Source organism: Telopea speciosissima, chromosome 1, assembly GCF_018873765.1.
Source record: "Telopea speciosissima isolate NSW1024214 ecotype Mountain lineage chromosome 1, Tspe_v1, whole genome shotgun sequence".
Taxonomy (NCBI): domain Eukaryota; kingdom Viridiplantae; phylum Streptophyta; class Magnoliopsida; order Proteales; family Proteaceae; genus Telopea; species Telopea speciosissima.
The window spans coordinates 30,215,034-30,233,620 of NC_057916.1; the positions used below are offsets into that span (position 1 = coordinate 30,215,034).

At 38.6% G+C, this 18,587-nt stretch overlaps 1 protein-coding gene across 1 annotated transcript; it reads left to right on the forward strand.

The window, feature by feature from the left end:
• The first annotated feature begins 2,328 nt into the window (after positions 1 to 2,328).
• On the forward strand, positions 2,329 to 3,331 carry LOC122643938 (L-ascorbate oxidase homolog). Its single transcript, XM_043837548.1, has 3 exons — positions 2,329 to 2,425; positions 2,526 to 2,871; positions 2,962 to 3,331. The coding sequence occupies exons 1-3, from the start codon at positions 2,356 to 2,358 to the stop codon at positions 3,329 to 3,331; spliced, it is 786 nt and encodes a 261-aa protein (XP_043693483.1). The 5' UTR covers positions 2,329 to 2,355.
• Positions 3,332 to 18,587: the final 15,256 nt, after the last annotated feature.

Consider the following 18,587-nt stretch of genomic DNA (forward strand, 5'->3'; position numbering starts at 1 on the left):
ATTTCAGTATAGTTCGACAATTTTATTTGTCATTCCTTTTCTGTAGAGGGCTGAGGGGTAAGGTTAGGGATTCAGGGTATAGTCTAAGCTCTCAATTTTATGGAGCTCACACAACACTGTCTGCAGCAGCTAAGGGTAGGGAGAGAGGGGGCTAGCACACCAATGTTGGAAGAAACTATAGAAATGTTAGTCTCTTTTGGCCTTATTATCTTGGAATTTCTGTTACCATAGATTACTTTCACTCATTAACATCCTTAGCTGCTCCTAATTCTTTTTTTTATTGTTACAGTGCTAAAATTGGGGCTTAGCAGATTAAATTTGTTATTCCTTATTTCCTTTGAAATGCTTTACCCTTTAAAAATATTCATTTCTATGTATTTGATAAATAAATCTCTATGGAAAGTGAAGCTAAGTACAGATGCCTGTTAGGAAGAATTGATGTAAAACCAATTGAGTAAGTTGAGATATTTACTAAGGGAGATCTTTCTCAATGCCTAGGTTTTGAGAGAAGAGGGTTTTCACCAAACCAATACTTGAACCTTGGTTTCCAAGGTAGCACACAAAGGTTTTGACCATTGGAGCAACCAAGAGTATTGGTCAATGCCTAGATTATTAGTGAGGATGAAATTTCAAGTGTACTTTTGTTTTATTTTATGGGAGAATGTTCTCTGTGCCATGGGCGCAAGCTGCGCCCAGACACATGGGCCTGCCACTCCGGGGGGCAGGGTGATCATTACAGTGGAGATGCATCAATGCTTCTGGTCAGTTCTCAGTACTCGACCTATTTTCCTATTGAATCTTCTCTCAAACTGGAAAATTTGCTGACAGCCCTTTTGTTAATCCTTCTAGATTTGGTAAGACCTCTCTCTCCATCTCTCCCTCTATCCCCACTCCCCGGCCGGAGATCCCCCTCCCTTTATCCCCCCTCTCTCTCTCCCACTCTGCCCTTTGCCTCCTCCTCTTCTCTCTGCATTTACCTTTCCACTTTTCCTTTTCTCTGAAAAAAAAGAACCCCTCCCTTGTTTGGTAGTTAATGATGTTTAAGACCCAATTTTGACTTTACATGCTTTGAGCTTTAATCGTTTCTTTTTTTTTTTCATATGTAGGGGCTATAATCTTCAAGTTTTCTCCCATTGTGCATTAAGACTTTTCTGGTAAGCTATTCTTCTGAACTTTATTTCTTTTATAACCTTCAAGTTTTCTTTTAATCGAAGCAGGTATGATCCAAACGGACTGGGTTTAGTAGCATTTGCTGATGAGGGACACGACTTGATATTACCCCAGTCATGCTATAAGTGGTAGCATTCTAAGTTGCACATATCACATATGGCAGCTTATGCATGGTTGAAATGTGAGAAGGAGGAAGACCTAGACTGCCTTGCTGTCCTCAGAAATGCAGGTATCATTGGCCTAGCAGGTAGCTTATTCAAGGCTGAAAGCCGCTATGTACGTCTAAGCCTAATTAAGAGCATGGTCCTGAACTTGAGTTTTAGTCTTATTCCAATTGCCTAGGGTCATGAATATATCATGTTATACATTCATTCAATCTAGCTCCATTAATTCTATACTATACTTTTCATCTTCCCCTTATTCATTAGTCTTCAATCACAATTGCCCTAGAGAAGTGCTCTTCAAGGTTATGTCCATTTTATGAACCATCTAGGAACAAAGAAATGTCAAGACTTTTCCAAGACTAGGTGAGGCCCATCCAAGACAATCTGGAGGATTCATGTGAGAATGGCACATCTAACATCTCCATCAGTACTTAGTCCAGAATAGACCAAAATTTAGAGACATTGACAGTTCTGTCATGGCAGCCCTTTAGGAACCAGTGGGGGAAGTGATTATATTCAGCTTTACACATGCACCCACGTGGCTATAGTGATAACGAATCAGGAACTCAAAATTGTTTTTTTTTTTTTATATTCTGCAGGCTAAGGATCAAATAGGCAGCTTCTTCTACTTCCCTTCACTTGCATTCCACAAGGCAGCAGGAGGGTTTGGTGGAATCAAGATCTTTAGCCTCCCAAGAATTCCTGTTCCTTTTCCTAACCCAGCTGGAGAGCATACAGTTCTGGCTGGTGACTGGTTCAAGAAAAACCAGAGTAACAGTATAATTGGGTTCTTCTAAAGAATCATAACACATATAGTTACTGGTTTTAGTACAAAAGAGAGAAATCCATTGAGATATTCGAATCGAATCCGTCTAATTGGCCCAAGCTCGATCCCATTTCTTGCTGATTCATTCTGATCCCTTGTTGATTCTGCTTTGGATTGTTTTCTTTTCCTAAATACTGATATAAGCTTCCGTGTCATTAACATGATTTGAAAGCAATCTTAGACACTGGGAATGGTATGCCCATTGCTGATGGGCTTCTCATCAATGGCCGTGGTTGGAATGGATACACATTCAATGTTGATCATGGTAACCATAAATCATGATTTTCTGCAACTCAAGCTGCCACTCACTGAAATTCCAAGTTGTTTTGGCTGTATAGTCTCACTGTTCTATATATATTGGGCAGGTAAGACATACAGGTTCAGGATTTCAAATGTGGGTCTTACCACATCCATCAACTTCAGAATTCAGGTACACAAGTTGAAGCTGATAAAGGTGGAAGGGTCTCACACACTTCAGAACACCTACTCTTCCCTTGATATCCATCTGGGCCAGTCTTACTCTGTTTTGGTTACTGCCGATCAGCCTGTACAGGATTACTACATTGTTGTTTCTTCACGTTTCACCAACCCAGTTCTCACAACTACAGCCATTCTCCATTACAGTAACTCAGTTAAAGGAGTTTCTGGTCCTCCTCCTGGTGGTCCAACAACTCAAATCGATTCGTCTCTCAACCAGGCCAGATCTATCCGGTACTCACCCATATCCCATCGATCAATCAAATCCTACTTCTGCTAATTATGCTGTTCTTAGTATGATTGTCTCTGCATCTGTTGAAACAGATGGAATTTGACTGCAAGTGGTTCAAGACCCAATCCTCTAGGCTCTTATCACTATGGATTGGTAAACACCGCCCGTACAATCAAGCTTGCCAATAATGCAAACTTCGTTAATGGCAAGCAGAGGTATGCTGTTAATGGTGTCTCCTTCGTTCCAGCAGACACACCATTGAAACTAGCAGATTACAAGATCCCTGGCGTCTTCAATTTTGGAAGCATTCCCGATAAATATCCTGGTGACGGCAGATGCGACCTTAAGACTTCTGTCATGGCTGCAGATTTCAGGGCTTATGTTGAGATTGTGTTTGAGGATTGGACGGACACTGTACAATCATGGCACATAGATGGTTATTCCTTTTTTGTAGTCAGGTAAGGTTTATAAGCCATGAAAAGATTCATTCTTTCCTTATTGTGGGTTCATCTCGATTTGGGGTACATTACCAGATTCAACAAATTGAATTCTCTCTTATAGTTGTCAAGGCATCGCCTAGGTGCCACCTTGACGGCCAGTCTCTTTCTTGGGTGCAAGGCATCATGCCTTATTGACACTTAATGAGTTTACAATGATTTATGTTTTTTTTTTTTTGGTTTTTTGATGAATATGCTTACATTGTCCTATGTTTTGTTTATTATATGTTGGGTTTCTCATATTAGGTCATTACTAGCATAATTATGTTTGCATTGATATGGCTTCTATTTTGCATATAAGCATAATTATATAAAATTATCATGGCTATATTACATATACTCATACTGGCGCCTAGGCAATGTCTAGGCGAGTGCCTCATCGCCTAGACACCCCTCCAATGCCTTAGGTCGTCTAATACCCGGGACAATTATGTTTTGTATAGTTGTTAAATTGCTCTATTTTTAATCTACTTTTTTTATATTGGTGTTGCTCAACATCCTTGCCAACTAAAATCTATCCCATGTTAGCTTTCCTCTGCTATTTAAAATTTTCTGGTCCGTGCATGTTTGAATTTTTTTTGCGTTTGAGGATTCATTTGGTTTTCAGACATTATGTACAAGGTAAAGTTTCAGGTAAATCTCATGGTTCCACGGACTTTACCTTAAAATTCTCCTTTTACCTGAAAATAAATGGAGCCTAAAGGTGAGATGCAAAATGCAAGGAGCAGTTTCTCCAAAACCAAAAGATTGCCTTTGAAAACCCAGCACAAGAACCATTTTGATGCTTCACTTTTTTATTGACGGAATGACAGATGGAGTAGTCTAATTTTGCACGTAAATTTTCTTCCTTTTCTTTCAGGAGAAATTTTCATGTTTAATGCAGCGTTCCTAAAATATCTTTTCTGCCTCTACACATGGCATATTTACTAGTATATATATATATGCAATATTATATACTTATAATTAATAAAGGGTCGGGTTGGGCTGGGCAGAGCTAAGCCCGGGATCTAAACCCTGACCCGACCCGACCCTACCAGGGCCAGGGTATAACTAAACCCAAACCCGCCCTCAGGGTTGAAAAATCAAGGTCGGGTCCGGGCCGGGCTCAGGGCAGGTTTGGGCCGGCCGGGCTTTATTGACACCCCTAACATGGAATCGAAAGATACTTGTACAAGGACATGATCCACACAATAAACTGCAAATATAAAAATCTCATCTCTCTAGCAATCAAAGTTGCATATGATAGAAGTTTGAGTTCTGATCTTGAGCTCGGCTTGTTGGTGTTCATTTCCATGGCTTCATATACACATTGTATTTAATTTAGGGTTTTTTACAAATGCCCTTTTGAAAATGCTCATTTATTCAAATGCACCTCTACAACTTTTCAAATTGCAAACTCCCCCGTACTTTCAAAATACTGTAACACTTTGGTCTAAATTGTCTAATCCATTAGTCTGAGACATTATGCTCAAGCGGTTGGATTTTTTTGACCATTATGCCCTTGATATGGTAGAATGACCAAATTGCCCTCATTAATAACACTCAACTCTGCAACTCATCTTCCAAACCCAATCGATCTCCCATGATGGGTACTTCTGCAATATGAACTTCCTCCGTAGAAATTCATATTCATTGTTAACCAAAAAAGAAAAAAATTAGAAAAACCAATGGGCAGGAACTGCCTCCATAAACAATATTGTGAATCAACCATTAGTGGTTATAATACAACTCAACTCAGTCTTATTCAACTAAATGAGGCTGGTTACATGGATCTTTTTTACTCCTACAATTCATGCGAAATTCAGCTTAATTGAATGATCTGAGTAATTTAAGTAATTCTTTCTGAGAAAATTAGGTTCATCCAAACTGATTAATATTTGACCTAAAAGTTCCCAGCCTAAAAATTCATCCACCTTACATACTGGTAAGTTATGCAAAATTTTTTTTTTTGGCAAGAGTAATGCAAATTAATACTATAAAAAGTGGTAGAATATTCACAGCATAATGCTAATAAAGCAACAATTTAGCCAAGAATTACGATATAATCACCCTCTACGGCGCACTACCTGTAGCAGCCTGTGCGGCCCAGACAGAGCGTCACACGCAATATCTGCCACCTTACCCCTGCTCTGGCAAGGAGCTCGGGCAGGATAAAGCGGACATTGCGCACGGCGTTCTATCTAAGCCGCACAGACCGCTACGGGCAGCTCACCGTAGAAGATCACGATCCCATTAACTATCCACCACCGTGTCCATAAAGTCGTACTCAGTGTGGGAATTTAATTTGTAAGTCTCAGGTGGAAACAAGTGCTTAACTTATACGATAAGTCCTTTCATGGTGGCATATATGGGGTGATTAATTAAGCTCATCTTTGTCAAATTAGGGTTAAGTTAATGCTGGAAGTTTTCCTTTAATACATGCAAAACAAGCTTAAACATGGATGCATTAGAAAAAAGGAAAAAGTTTTAAATTGATTCTACCCTTTCATCGGACGCAAATCTCCTACATAGGGGTGTCAATGGGTCGGGTTGGGCCGGGCCTGCCTAAACCCTGACCTTGACCCTAGAGGCTTTAACCTAAACCCTGACCCTGACCCAACCCTGGCAGGGCCAAGAAATCCTCAACCCTGACCCGACCCTGCCAGGGTTTTTCCTAACCCGGCCCGGCCCGACCCGACCCTGATAGGGTCGGGCAGGGTCGGGTTGGCCCTGATTGACCTTGTCCCTGAACTGACTTGACTTTAATTTATTTTTATTTTTTTAAATGGTTGTTATGCCTGTAATTTTTACTATGCCAAAGTTGATCAGATTGTAAGATTTTAAAATTGTCTGCACTGCGATTGTCATATTCCACCTCTTGCAAGTAAAATATTTTAACTTAATTTAAAGCAGTAAAAATGAAAACAGTGCACTCAATGAATCTCGTATTCTCGTTAGCTTGAGATCTGAAATTTCTCTCCATTCTGCTCCTTTCTAAGCTTAATTATGTACAAATGCAACAGGGAAAGAAAAACCGTGAAAATCAAAAGATAGAAGATGGATTACAAGAAGAAAAATAAGAGCAGTACTACAAGTCCTCAGTAATAAAATCAAACATGTTCATACCATCACACTAACCCGAAAGTCGGGTTCCTAAAAGCCACACAAAAAATATTCAATAATCCAAAATAAATTTAAGAAAGAAAATTATCTAAGAAAAGACCTGGATTTGGTATGTATCCGTTTCCATCCATTAATTCAAAAGTTCAAGAGATCTCTGTTTTACATTCTACACCTCCATGCCTTTGGCCTCTGCCACAGAGAGCTGTAAAAAATTTATCTACAACAGCCCCATCTCCCCAACCCCCTTCTGATTCCAACAGTAACAACCTATTCTCCTTTTATTACCCCTGCTTTGTAAGCCTATAACAGCGAACAAACAAACAAGCAAACAAAAACCCTGGACTTCCATAGCAAAACACTCCTCCCCTCGACTCTCATTCCCATCTAATTACTTGACCCCAAACCAGATAACCTCTTAAATTTTCACTGAAAATCACCACACCCATTTGACTTTAAAAAAAAAAACCACTGTCGATTCCCAGCGAAACGCCCACCACGGCACCACCCCTTTTTTTCCTCTAAAACTTCGATTAAACCCTTCTAGGGTTCAACCCAACGAAAAAAAAAAAAAAAGGAGAAATAGCAAAGAGAAGAGAGCGAGGGACAAAACCAAGAGAAAATACACAAGAAGAAGAACAATCGGACATACCTAATGGGTCCAAACTCGGCTTGCAGTTCTCCTCCTCAGCCTTCTCCTCCAAAGTCCAAACGAGAACGATAGATGAAGCTAATCCAGCATTCCAGATAACCAGACATCACAAAGGGTTCTGTTACAACTTCCCTTCCAGCGTCACCTTGAAGCTGCAGATGTTCAACTCCTTCAGGTTCAACGATTCTTCCCTATTATTTTTCGATGTGGGGATAATTTGCAGAAATCGCACAATGGGAAGATGGAAGGCTGAAGGGAAAGAGAAAGGGGAAAGAGAAAAGAAAGAAAAGCGAAAGAGAAGGGGGAAAGAGAAGAGAAACAGAAGGGAAAGAGAACGGATTTAGCCATTTAGGCTGTTTCGTTTGAAGAAGATTTGGAGAAGATTGCAGAAACGGCGAAGGAACAGAGATGGGGTGAGTGAAATGTGATAGGGATTTGAGGGTTTTGAGTGTTTTTTTATTATTTTTTATTTCTTTAGTGTTAGGATAAAGAAAAAGTATAATATAAATATCTATATAAGTATATATTGTAGGGTTGGGGTTTTCTGGTCGGTTCACCTCAGATAGGAATCTTTTGAGGGGTATTTTTACACCGTAGGATCTGACCACATAAATCTAATATGTTGATTTAGAATTAAAAAATATACGGTATTATAAAATAAGTATTACATAAAAATAACGAATATATCATATATACCCGTATATACGTATTTACAAAGAGGGTTTCTCCAAAAATAAACCCTAACATCCTCTTTCCCGCATTTGTCTCTCCTCTCTCCACTCCTCCCTATTTCGCTGCCGGAATATCCTTCGGAGACGGCAACCAGCGCCGCCTTGCTGCTGCGAATCCCATTTGTAGCCCCGCCGTGGAAGAAGAACCTGGCTGCGAACCCTAGACGTAGCCCCGCCGTTGAAGAAGAACCTTGCTAAGAAGAACCCGCCGTGGAAGAGGAACCCTGCTGCGCGACCTCTAAGGAGAGGACTCCGTGCAGCTCAGGTGAGGCTCACCCCACGGATCTGTTAGTTGCTTTACATTCTTTGGTTTCCCAATAAAAATGTTATCGAGAATTTTTTGGAAAGGTTGCTTCCTCCCTCGTAAGAACCCAAACTCTGAAGGAAAGGTTGCCTCCTCGGCTCCTCCCTCGCAAGAACCCAAACCCTGCTTGAACAGTGAACTACCTCCTCCCCCGCTGCAACTACTCCGCTCGTCTGCTTCACACATGGCGCATGAGCCCTCTCCGTCGTTGCCATTTTCTTCCTTCTTCCCTGTGCGAGTGAGCAGAGAAGATTGTTGTGGAAATACGACCAAGAAGGAAACCAGGTACGCTCACCTCTTTCTTCTTATTTTTTCCTCTTTATTTGGGTTTAGGATTTAGAGTTCTCTCCCAGTTAGGACTAGAAATTTGAATAAATTTGATAAGGAGATCAGATTATTTGAACCTGAATCTCTCTGAGACATAAGTGGCTAAGAGCAGAGCAATCAGCTTTCTGTTTTCGTTGACTGTTTTGGATCTGAATGTTAGCTTTAACTCGTTCAGCTTCTGCAATTTGTTTCTGGATACTTCATTTTTTCCCATTTATCTTGGTTTTTTTGTTGATCCTCTGATTTTTGCAATGTTTTCGCGTCTGCTGGAAGTTAGAACTAGAAATTTGAATAAATTTGATAAGGGAAGATTGCATTAATTGGATGCCGGTCTTGGTTACAATTGGAATGACTGCTGCTCCCTTCTTGTCTCTTTAATTTTGTTCTTTCTATGAGTATCCCAACTGTGCTATGATTTAGAAGATCTGAATCCTCAAACTTGTTTCAATTGTTTTGACAACAGTAAATTTATGGTTTAAATTTGGATTTGTAATGCTCTAGCCTCTGCACGTAATTTTTTTTCCCACTTATTGGTTAGGGGTGACTAAGGACTTCATAATTGAGGAGGGATTTGTGAGAGCCAAGTTGTTACTGGAGTTATGAAATTTTTCACCTTGATTTTCTTGACAGTTGGTATATTTATTAATAATATTATTCTGATGATGTCACTTTGTGACTTGAGTGGGGTAACTACAAATCTTCAAATTTAGTGGAAGAAAATTCAAAGCAGTCTGTAGCATGCAAGTGCATCGAATATCAGAAATCAGTTATTGGTACCTCCACCACTCCATCCTCTTCATCTCTGTTTTATTTTCCCCCCTGGAGCAAATGCATATGCTGGGATTGAACTTACAATTCTGCTCCAACATCACTATTCTATCTTTTATGAGGTGATTTGGTTTTAGGAGATTATCTGCTGGTTCATTGATTGTCTACTTCCTTCTATATGTCTATGTTAAAAACCTTTTGAGAATAAGAAAAGGGGCTGTCCAATAGTATGCTTGTTTGCCATTTGTTTCTTAATTTTTTGCAAGTCAAAATTATCTACCTTCAACCTTTTGTGAATTAGGATTATATAATGGCAATTTCATACTACTAGGGAAGAAAGGTCTATAGAAAGTATGCTGCTGTACTTTCATACTATTAGGGATGAAAGTTCTATAATGCTATCAAATCTGTTGGAGATTCATGGACTGAAAACCATAAGTGGTTGACCATATTCATGTCATTATAAAAGGACTTTGATTGCAAGAATGGTCCATCATTATCATTTCAATACATGTGAGACACATTAGGAAGGTTTGTGGCAAGGTTCCCATTGGGTATGATCTTTGAAACATGGTTTGTGGCAAGGTCCCCATTGGGTGTGATCTTTGAAACATGGTTTGTGGCAGTCTCATGGTTACTTGTAAATCTCAAACTCTACTTGTTGGGTCTTTAGCTCAAATTGGTAGAGCACTTGGAACATGAGCGCATGTTCCATGGGGATGGTGGTTCGAATCCACCGAGATCCTTTTATTGAACTGTTCATAGCATTGTCAGTTAAGGCAATCATGAGCATTATATAGTGTCCGTTGCCTCTCCCTTTTTACTAGGCTCAATAGTTCTCGAAATCATGACTGTATGTAGAAATCATGCTCTTTTTTATGTTTAATAGTAATCAAAGATTCAAAGGTCCCAAGTTACAGTTGCAGATGATATTTTTATAGCAGAAAGCATATGAAGGAAAGAAGTTAATAGCAGTACCCCAAGTTACAGTTGCATATCATTTAGAGAACTGAAACAATCCACAAAGCAGGAGCCTGAAATGAGGCAAAACATGTAAAGAAAACACCAGTACTAACAAGGTTTTAATTGCTGTTTTCCTTTCAGAGTTACCCTCTTTTTTTTTTTTTTGAGTTTGGGTGATGGCCTTTTTCCAAGTTGTAGAGACCCTCCTCTGCTGACAATGTAGGTTATCTTGTTGTTTTGTTTTATGTGGCTGTCTGTTTAACTCCATATTGTGTTCAGACCTGTGCTTAGCCAATATACTTACCTGTGTATAAGTGTTGGCAAGGGAAAATGCTTCACTACCACCCCTATAAATTCTTACTTTTTTATTTCATTCTGTCACATATGTAACATTCATACAAAAAAGGCACATAGACTTGATGTAGTTTAGCAAGGACTTATGCCACATAATAGGCCCAAAATGCAAAGAGCAGAAAATAAAGAGAGAGAGAACCACATAAGCTACAACCACAAAGACTCATGGAAACAACCACAATTGCAGCAAAAGGCAATAACTCAACACCAATTTAATTAAGAACACAACAACTCAACTATTTAGCTTAGTCAGCAGTGTTGCCCTTAATATAGGCCATAATGCTTGGACAAAAATAAAAACTCCTTAAGTTACAAATTCCTAGCCAAAAGTTCATTCCTCTTTGAACAAAATAGAAACCTTGTAGACCTTCTAGACTGTCTTACTAACTCATACCAAGGCCAAATTTTGAAATAAAATTCATTAATTAGTCAATATGAGAGTCGAGATGGAGTCGAACCATCATCTCCTGGTAAATAACCAGTTGCTCTACCGTTTTGAGCTAAAGACTCACTTACATCAATTAAAACCATGTTAGTTTAATCCAATATAAAAAAAAATTTTAATTAAATTACACTAACCTCACCTGAGTTGTACCTCAATTGCTGAATCCCACCGCCAATTACTCCTCTCCAATAACCCCAACGCACCACCCCTTCCCCTCAACCATCATCATTTTATTAATCACCACACACACACATACACACTGAAGTAACAAAACTAGTAAAGAAAGGTAACAAAGAGGAGATAAAGATTAAAAGAGAATGAATTTTAGTAAGAGAAGGATTTGTGAAATGAGTTCAGTTGAACCACCTTCCAACTTTCTCTTCTCCATTCCCTGCAAAAATGAAATCCATTAAGTTCAAATGATTAAGTTACAAAAAAAAAATTGGTTAAGTAGTAACTACTGACTTGTTTTCATATCCCCCCCCCCCCCAAAAAAAAAAAAAACGAAGAAAGACTCACAATGTTGAGTTGCAAGGCGAAAAATGGTTGGCAGGATTATTTTGCATTTTGTATCTGATTCCATCTTACACAGAATGATTCACCTGTTCATCCATAAGAATTAAGACTCGGTTCGGATAGTAGTTTCGAAAGATTTTGGAGTTCTTTTTCATAAGGAAATCTAAGGCATCCTTGGAGTAGAATATGAGGATGGTCTGCTCATGGCATGGATTGCATGGGTAGAACCCACCAAGTTTTTCTTGTAATGTCGTTTTTTGTGATTTACCTGTTGGGTGAATTTCAGGTTTCATCTTCCTCTGTATCTCTTACACAAGAACCACCAACCTCTCAAATTTCAAAATATTTGATATAACAAAAGAGTTTGTTAAATATAGCAAATTCTTCTATATGTTGGTGCACCTTATACAAGAAAGTTTTCCATAACCAATGGGGACTATTCACTTCATTTTTCTTGACTATATTTTCTGCAATTCTTCCTTGTCATAGATAACATTTTTAAGACGGCAGTAACCATGTATCTGAAGCAACGGTTACATAGAGAGAGAGAGAGAGAGAGAGAGAGAGAGAGATTGATCACCGTGGAGTTCATGTTGGAAAAAGAAACTATCAAAACTAGAAACCTTCTCAAAACAGCCATTTTGCAAAGTCATCACCTTCTCTTGAGATTGGTCTGTAAGAACAGATCAGAAGAAACGCAAGAATTTCATTAACACACGAAATCACCAAGTTGTTTATGCTGGTTTTTTCTTTCAAGCTAATGAGCAAACAGGTGTCAATCTGATTTTAACTCAAGACATCATCCCATACATAATATTAATCCACGACAAGAGATTGCTAACTAATTATAAAAAGGTGAAAACAGGTTCTCAGCCCAGTGGCCATCAGATGGGAGAGGAGGAGGGGGGGAAAAAGGCCAAGAAAAACAAGAAACAAAGGAGAAGACAACTTCTTAAGACATGTGGTAGCAGTCTTACAAAGTAGAAGATCGCCATCATCCTCTGTCACCTGGCCCTTCTGCAACCATCATTAAGCTATGGATTCAGTGTAAAAGATTGTGAGGTTTCAGGTCCCTTTATTTGAACAATAGAATACAGAGATTAAATGAGCACTAATGGATTCAGTGTAAGTATTCATTACAGAGGGATAGGTAAAGAGAAGAGGAATAGAGCAAGCAATAGAAACAGAACAGAGAAATCCCATGGAAAGAAATGAATTCCTTGAGAAACAGGGGTACTGGAGCAAAAGGGAAATTGGAGTTGGACAAGAATATTGAATCCATGACTCCAGAAAGATCCTTAATTACAAAGACACGGTTCAAATAAAAGGCTGCATGGAAGAGGTGTCTAGAATATTGAATCCAGAGAAAGTGTCTCATGTACATTGTCAGGTAGAAAATAAAATGCCAAATGATCTCATTGATACAGGTAGAAAACAACTATTTGCAATCTCACATCACCATACACAGTTACACACCTTGAGAGCTCTCTAGTTAGAATATGTACCTACATTGGAAATCGAAATTTTTTAAATAGAAAAAATCAACCAACATTGGAAATAGAATTTTTTTTTTAAATCTACCTACTGCTCTTCTCCTCTCTGGCTTATCCTCTCAGGATTCCACACTAACTCTGTTAGGTTCCCTTCAATGGAAAGAACAATGAAAATGCGGGAGATAGTTGGATTTTAGAAATTTTTATTCCCCCCCCCCCCCTCCTAATTTTAGAACCCGTATAAGAAATGGCCAAAAAATCCCAAAGGGCATTTGTAAAGGCAGAAAGATACCTGACCTTTATGCTTGACTCGCTAGTTTCGTAAAATCCTTTTCGAATTATCTGAAAAGCAAGGGAAAAGAAGGACGAGGTTTGAGGTGTTGTAAAAGAAACTTGGTGTCTCCTTTAAACGAATAACTGTGAAATAAATAAAAAACAATGTTTTCGACAAGACCTCTCGGCTCTCTTCCCTGCATCAATCGCAATGTCAAGGAACTCCGCTAGGGAATTTGTTCATTACACAGAAAAACAAGTAAAACAAAAAATATAAAATGAAAATTAAGAACAATACCTGCAATAGATGCAATTACTAATTTCAAATTCAAGTCCGACCAAAACTTGCCCTCCCGTAGCAATGCGTAGCAGAGAAGAAATGATGGTTGCGCAGAGCCGCAGACCAGAATATCTTGTAGTGTATACTCATCCCAAGTTCAGAGAGGGTAGGGTTTCTCACCATGTTTCCACCAAAATTTGACACAAAGGTAATGCGCAGCAGATCTCAAAGAGCCGTATCGCAGAGCAACAGCAGCAGCCGGAGGTTGTTAAAGAAGGTCAGGGTTGACGAGGAAGTGGAGAGGAAATGGGGATGCGTAGCCGAGGTTTTGCAAAGATGACGGCCTTCGTCCTTCAAAGAGCAAGAAAGAGATGGAGCGAAGATTGAGCAGGGTGAAAAATAAACGGGCGGGAAGTGGAAAGGGTTTCATATTTAGATGGGGAAGGAATGCCCGGTCCAATATGATTAATGTGCCGATTCCAATTAGATTTCACTCTCTTGGAGGGATTCTCTTGGCGGGATTTCCATGATTTTCTACAGGTTTTGATTTTGAATATCAAATGTGAAAATAATGCACACTAGTCTATTGGATTCCACGTGGCATCAACAGGGACTAGCCCTTTTTTTTCTCGTTTTTGGGTAGAAGATTTGCCCTATAGACTCTATGGTGATTGGAATCATATGATCGATGGACCTTGTCAACCTAAGGACTCAAATGGTTAACGATATTTAGATCCTCTATGGCCTGGGGTTGAGCAGTCATCATGTGCTCCACTCCCAAGCTGCGACATCGAATTCCATGTCTATCCAATGGTTGGTAGACGGAGCTCACTTCAAAATTCAAAATTACCTCTCAAAATTTAAAATTGCTTGTGTTTCTAAAAATTACAAAAACTACCCCTACTGGAGGAGTCTAGTTACCAATTTTCCCCTGGTTTCATTCCCTTCCAAATTTTCAATTTGTTGGATTTGGAATTTTTTGTTCTAACCTGTCACAAGTACTAACTTGTCAACTATGGTAATTAATCCAAATGCTGATCCAAATGGATATTATGTTGCCTCTTCTATGATCACATTAAAATAAAATAAGTACTAAACACCAATGGACTTTTACTCCAGTCTAGAGTCTAGACTCTGCAACTGTTTGTCCTTTATATAGTTAAGGGGAGCCAAGATACATTCATTCAACAACTACTGTTCTTTCTGAATTCCCTCCTCATAATTGTTGTTGCTCGGGTCTGACTTAGGCCTCGAAGTCCGCTCCAAGTTCCCCTTGTGCCCTTCATCTTTTGCAAGTTATCCATGACATCAGATCAAATTCCGACGACAACAGACTCTATTGTCAATCTTAGGAATAAAATGGTTAATGTTCATTGATGTGTCAACTAGAGCAACCGATTCCTTTCACTAAATGTCCAATTTTTTATTTTTTATTTTTTTTGCCACTTCCTTGCAAAATTAAACACTGATTGGTTTTCAGGGCAAACAATTTGACCTGGTTTGTTGGATTTGGAATATATATTTTCCCACTTGTCTTAAGTGTCGAGCATGTCAACATGGAAACTAATCCAAATGATGACCTGAATCGATCTTATTTTGCCTCCACTATGATCTCATTAAAATAAACATTGATGGAATTTTTTGGGAAAACACTGCATAAAGGAAGCTATTTATTGAAACGTGAACGACACACAATATCCAAAGTACAAATATCAGACATTCATGGGGAGGAAATGGGCCAAGAAGTCCTACACGTTATGGACAACACCCTCCGAGCCGGGGAGTCAGCTACGTTTTTAATCTTCCTAGAAATATGGTGAAACGAACAGGAAGTTAAAAAAGTTGCAAGATGGAGGATATCCCCAACTATGTTCAGCGTTGGAATCTGATTCAAGGATTCATTACGTGATAATGAAGTGATCAGCTCTTTGTTGTCCGACTCCACCATTAGGGGGGGAGGGGGAGGACACTTGTCACATGCGTTGATGTGTGGATGAGGGGAACTAACCAAAATGTCATATACTGTGCATCTTATGATGCCTCAACATGAAAGGCTTGGGCTTCAACCCTTTTGATCTCCTCACTGAAGAAATTCTCTATGTGATTCTTGAATTCCTCTATGAAAATCCTCTTGACAAGAAATCATTATCTATAGTCTGCAAATCCTTCTACGCTGTTGAAGCTCAACACTGGAAGACTCTGAAGCCCCTCCATTATGAGCTACTCACCACAATCCTTGATCGATATCCGTTTGTTATGCATCTCGATCTCACGCAAGGGGGGGGGGGTTGCAGGTGTACAAAGTAATTTACCCTAGACTTAATAACAATAAATGAGTCTTGGTGGATTCGAACCACCATATATTGGGGAATCCCCAAGTGCTCTACCTGTTTGAGCTAAAGACTCTCATATAAGAAAGCAAAAGAGAGCAACTATCATTGAGAAGATTCACAAGTCACCAAACATCAAATACATTGAATTGGATGACTGAAACGGTTTCATGTTAATTCAGTTTTACAATGTCAATTAAAATAGATCATGTGGTTGCATCATGATCTATATCTCAAATAAGAAATAGCAGTAAAGCGTCCATGAACCATTCATCCATTGAATGTGAATAATCCACTATTCAACACTGATAAGTTAAAACCTACTGAAATGAAAATTATCAATTCCAAATGCAGCCACGCATGATACATCTCATAAAGAAAGTCTTAAGACAGCCCCTATCATAAATCATCAATCCTCAGCTACTCTCATAAATCATTAGTCAACTACTATCCTGCTGCCCTACAAAAATAACAAATAAGTCTAGAGAACTGAAAATGGAATTCATTAATTATATATACCACAATTCATAAATTGAATAGAGTTAACACCTAAGATTGAGATAGTGCATCATCCACTACAATGAAAAGAGATCAATATAAATCATGTCAAACATGATAGTCCACAAGCAATCAATGAAAGAGATCAACAAAAATCATGTGGTTAAGGCATACATTGTAGGCATGGTTCCTGACAATAAGCACCAAGTAATAATTGCATTCCATGAAAAGAAAATCATTCTTCTGTATTCTGTTCCAGCAAAATCAAACCGACCACTTTTTGCATACATGTCAATCAGGTTTTAACTCAAGACATCATCCCAGACATATTATTAGTCCAAGACAAGAGATTACTAACTTATTATAAAAAGGTGCAAAAAATTTCTCAGCCTAGTGGCCATCAGATGGGGGAGGAGGAGAGGGAAAAAAAACAAAAGCCAAGAACATAAGGATAGAGAGACCTGAAAATTTTTACTTGTCAATAGATATAAACTTTTAAATGAATGTAACAGAAAGAACCATTTGGGTGTTCCATTAGCTATATTGACATATCATTCTTAAATGAATGTATAATTCTTAAGCAATCAGATTTGTCCTTGAAGGTATATAAATGTATTACTCCTAAACAAAACCATCTGTCCTTGAATCACCTTAAACAAGAAACTACAAAACCAGATTAACTAAGAATATAATGAATTCAATGACTAGACCTTGCAATTAAGACGAATCAAAAGCATTTTCTAGTTGACAAAAAATTATACCTGCACAGATCAGTCCTCTTTAAAATACTATGAAACAAATTAAGGACTGTAGGAAACAGATGAAGATGATAGAAACCACACCTACAAAACCATCCAAATGACAAGAGAGGGTCCACACCTAAAAAACCATCCATATGAAAGAGAGGGTCCATCTATAAAAAAAGAGGCAGAGGAAGCAGCTTGGGTATCGTTCCAGTTGATGGGTTAAATTCAGTATATTGAAACTAGTGGCATTTTTAAGACAGAAACAAAGGAACCACGCTGGCCTTCAATAACCATTGAGAAAGGCAATAATGGAATCTCAGGTTCAATACAAGATGCCAAGGCAACGAATAAATCGAGCATTGCTATGGTGAAATACTTTTAAGTATTTGGACTGATGTTGCACAACAGCCCAAGTGATCCATCTCAACTACGAAAAGTGAAATGGGAATTGGTTTGCTTCTCAGATTATACCAATACATATATCAGATATCAGAACATTAAAAATGATGTAATTTTTACAAGGAAAAAGTGCTGATGTGCACAGTCCATAATTATGCAAAATCTAGCATGGACCAACTAACCATTCAAAGCCAACATAAACATTAATCTTTCATCATAGGAATTAATGACAACTCAAGCCAATATCACACAAAGCCACTCCAACAAAATGGTCAAATACATGCAATACATTAACTTAACAGTAAGGGTTAGCAATTTGAAGCCTAACAAAAAACACTTGCAAATAAAAATAAGCCATCCAAAACACAAGTCGTTGATGCGTAGCTCGCAGAGAGAGAGAGAGAGAGAGAGATTTTAACCCCAAAATAACAGAATCTCTTCAATGTTCATGAATTCTACATAATCTTAAATCTCAAATAAATCTCTCAATCTCATAAATATGTTCTTATATTTCGGATTATGCCATTGCAGAAACTGCACAATCCTCTGACCAGTTCGACCACCGGAAAGGGCAGATTTGGCCACAACCGTGGCAGAGTTGAAAGAGATAGAGGCAGATCCGGCAGCAGTAGCCATGAAAGCTTTAGCCAATCTCTGAACAACAAGGCTGTCAGATTAAAAAGAAAAAGAACTAATGAAGCTCTCCAAAAAGTAACAAACAGAAGCATCTTTGATAGGGCAAGAAACTCTTAACAACAATATGTGCATTTTCACCTTTGCATATCTGTTTTCCATCAATCCAATGTTTTGCAACCTGAAGGAAATAACTGATTTGCAACATTTGCAATGCTATAGAAATCATCTGAATACTCATCACCTACACAAGTCATTTTAATGAAAAAATTCTACCTCCAACTAATCTTTTTTCCTTTTTGGAATACTAGAATCTTTCAACAAATCCTCACTCTTCTGCTTCTCCTTTGCAAGGACCCATACTTTTCCCAATTTTGCAGAGAATCACTTTAGGCATATTGAATCTAACT

What these genes read in the sequence shown, in the direction of transcription:
- LOC122643938 (XM_043837548.1), top strand. Translation starts at nt 2,356, where the DNA reads ATGCCCATTGCTGATGGGCTTCTCATCAATGGCCGTGGTTGGAATGGA. An exon ending in CACATTCAATGTTGATCATG is followed by an intron (nt 2,426 to 2,525) that starts GTAACCATAAAT and finishes TATATTGGGCAG; the next exon opens with GTAAGACATACAGGTTCAGG. An exon ending in AACCAGGCCAGATCTATCCG is followed by an intron (nt 2,872 to 2,961) that starts GTACTCACCCAT and finishes CTGTTGAAACAG; the next exon opens with ATGGAATTTGACTGCAAGTG.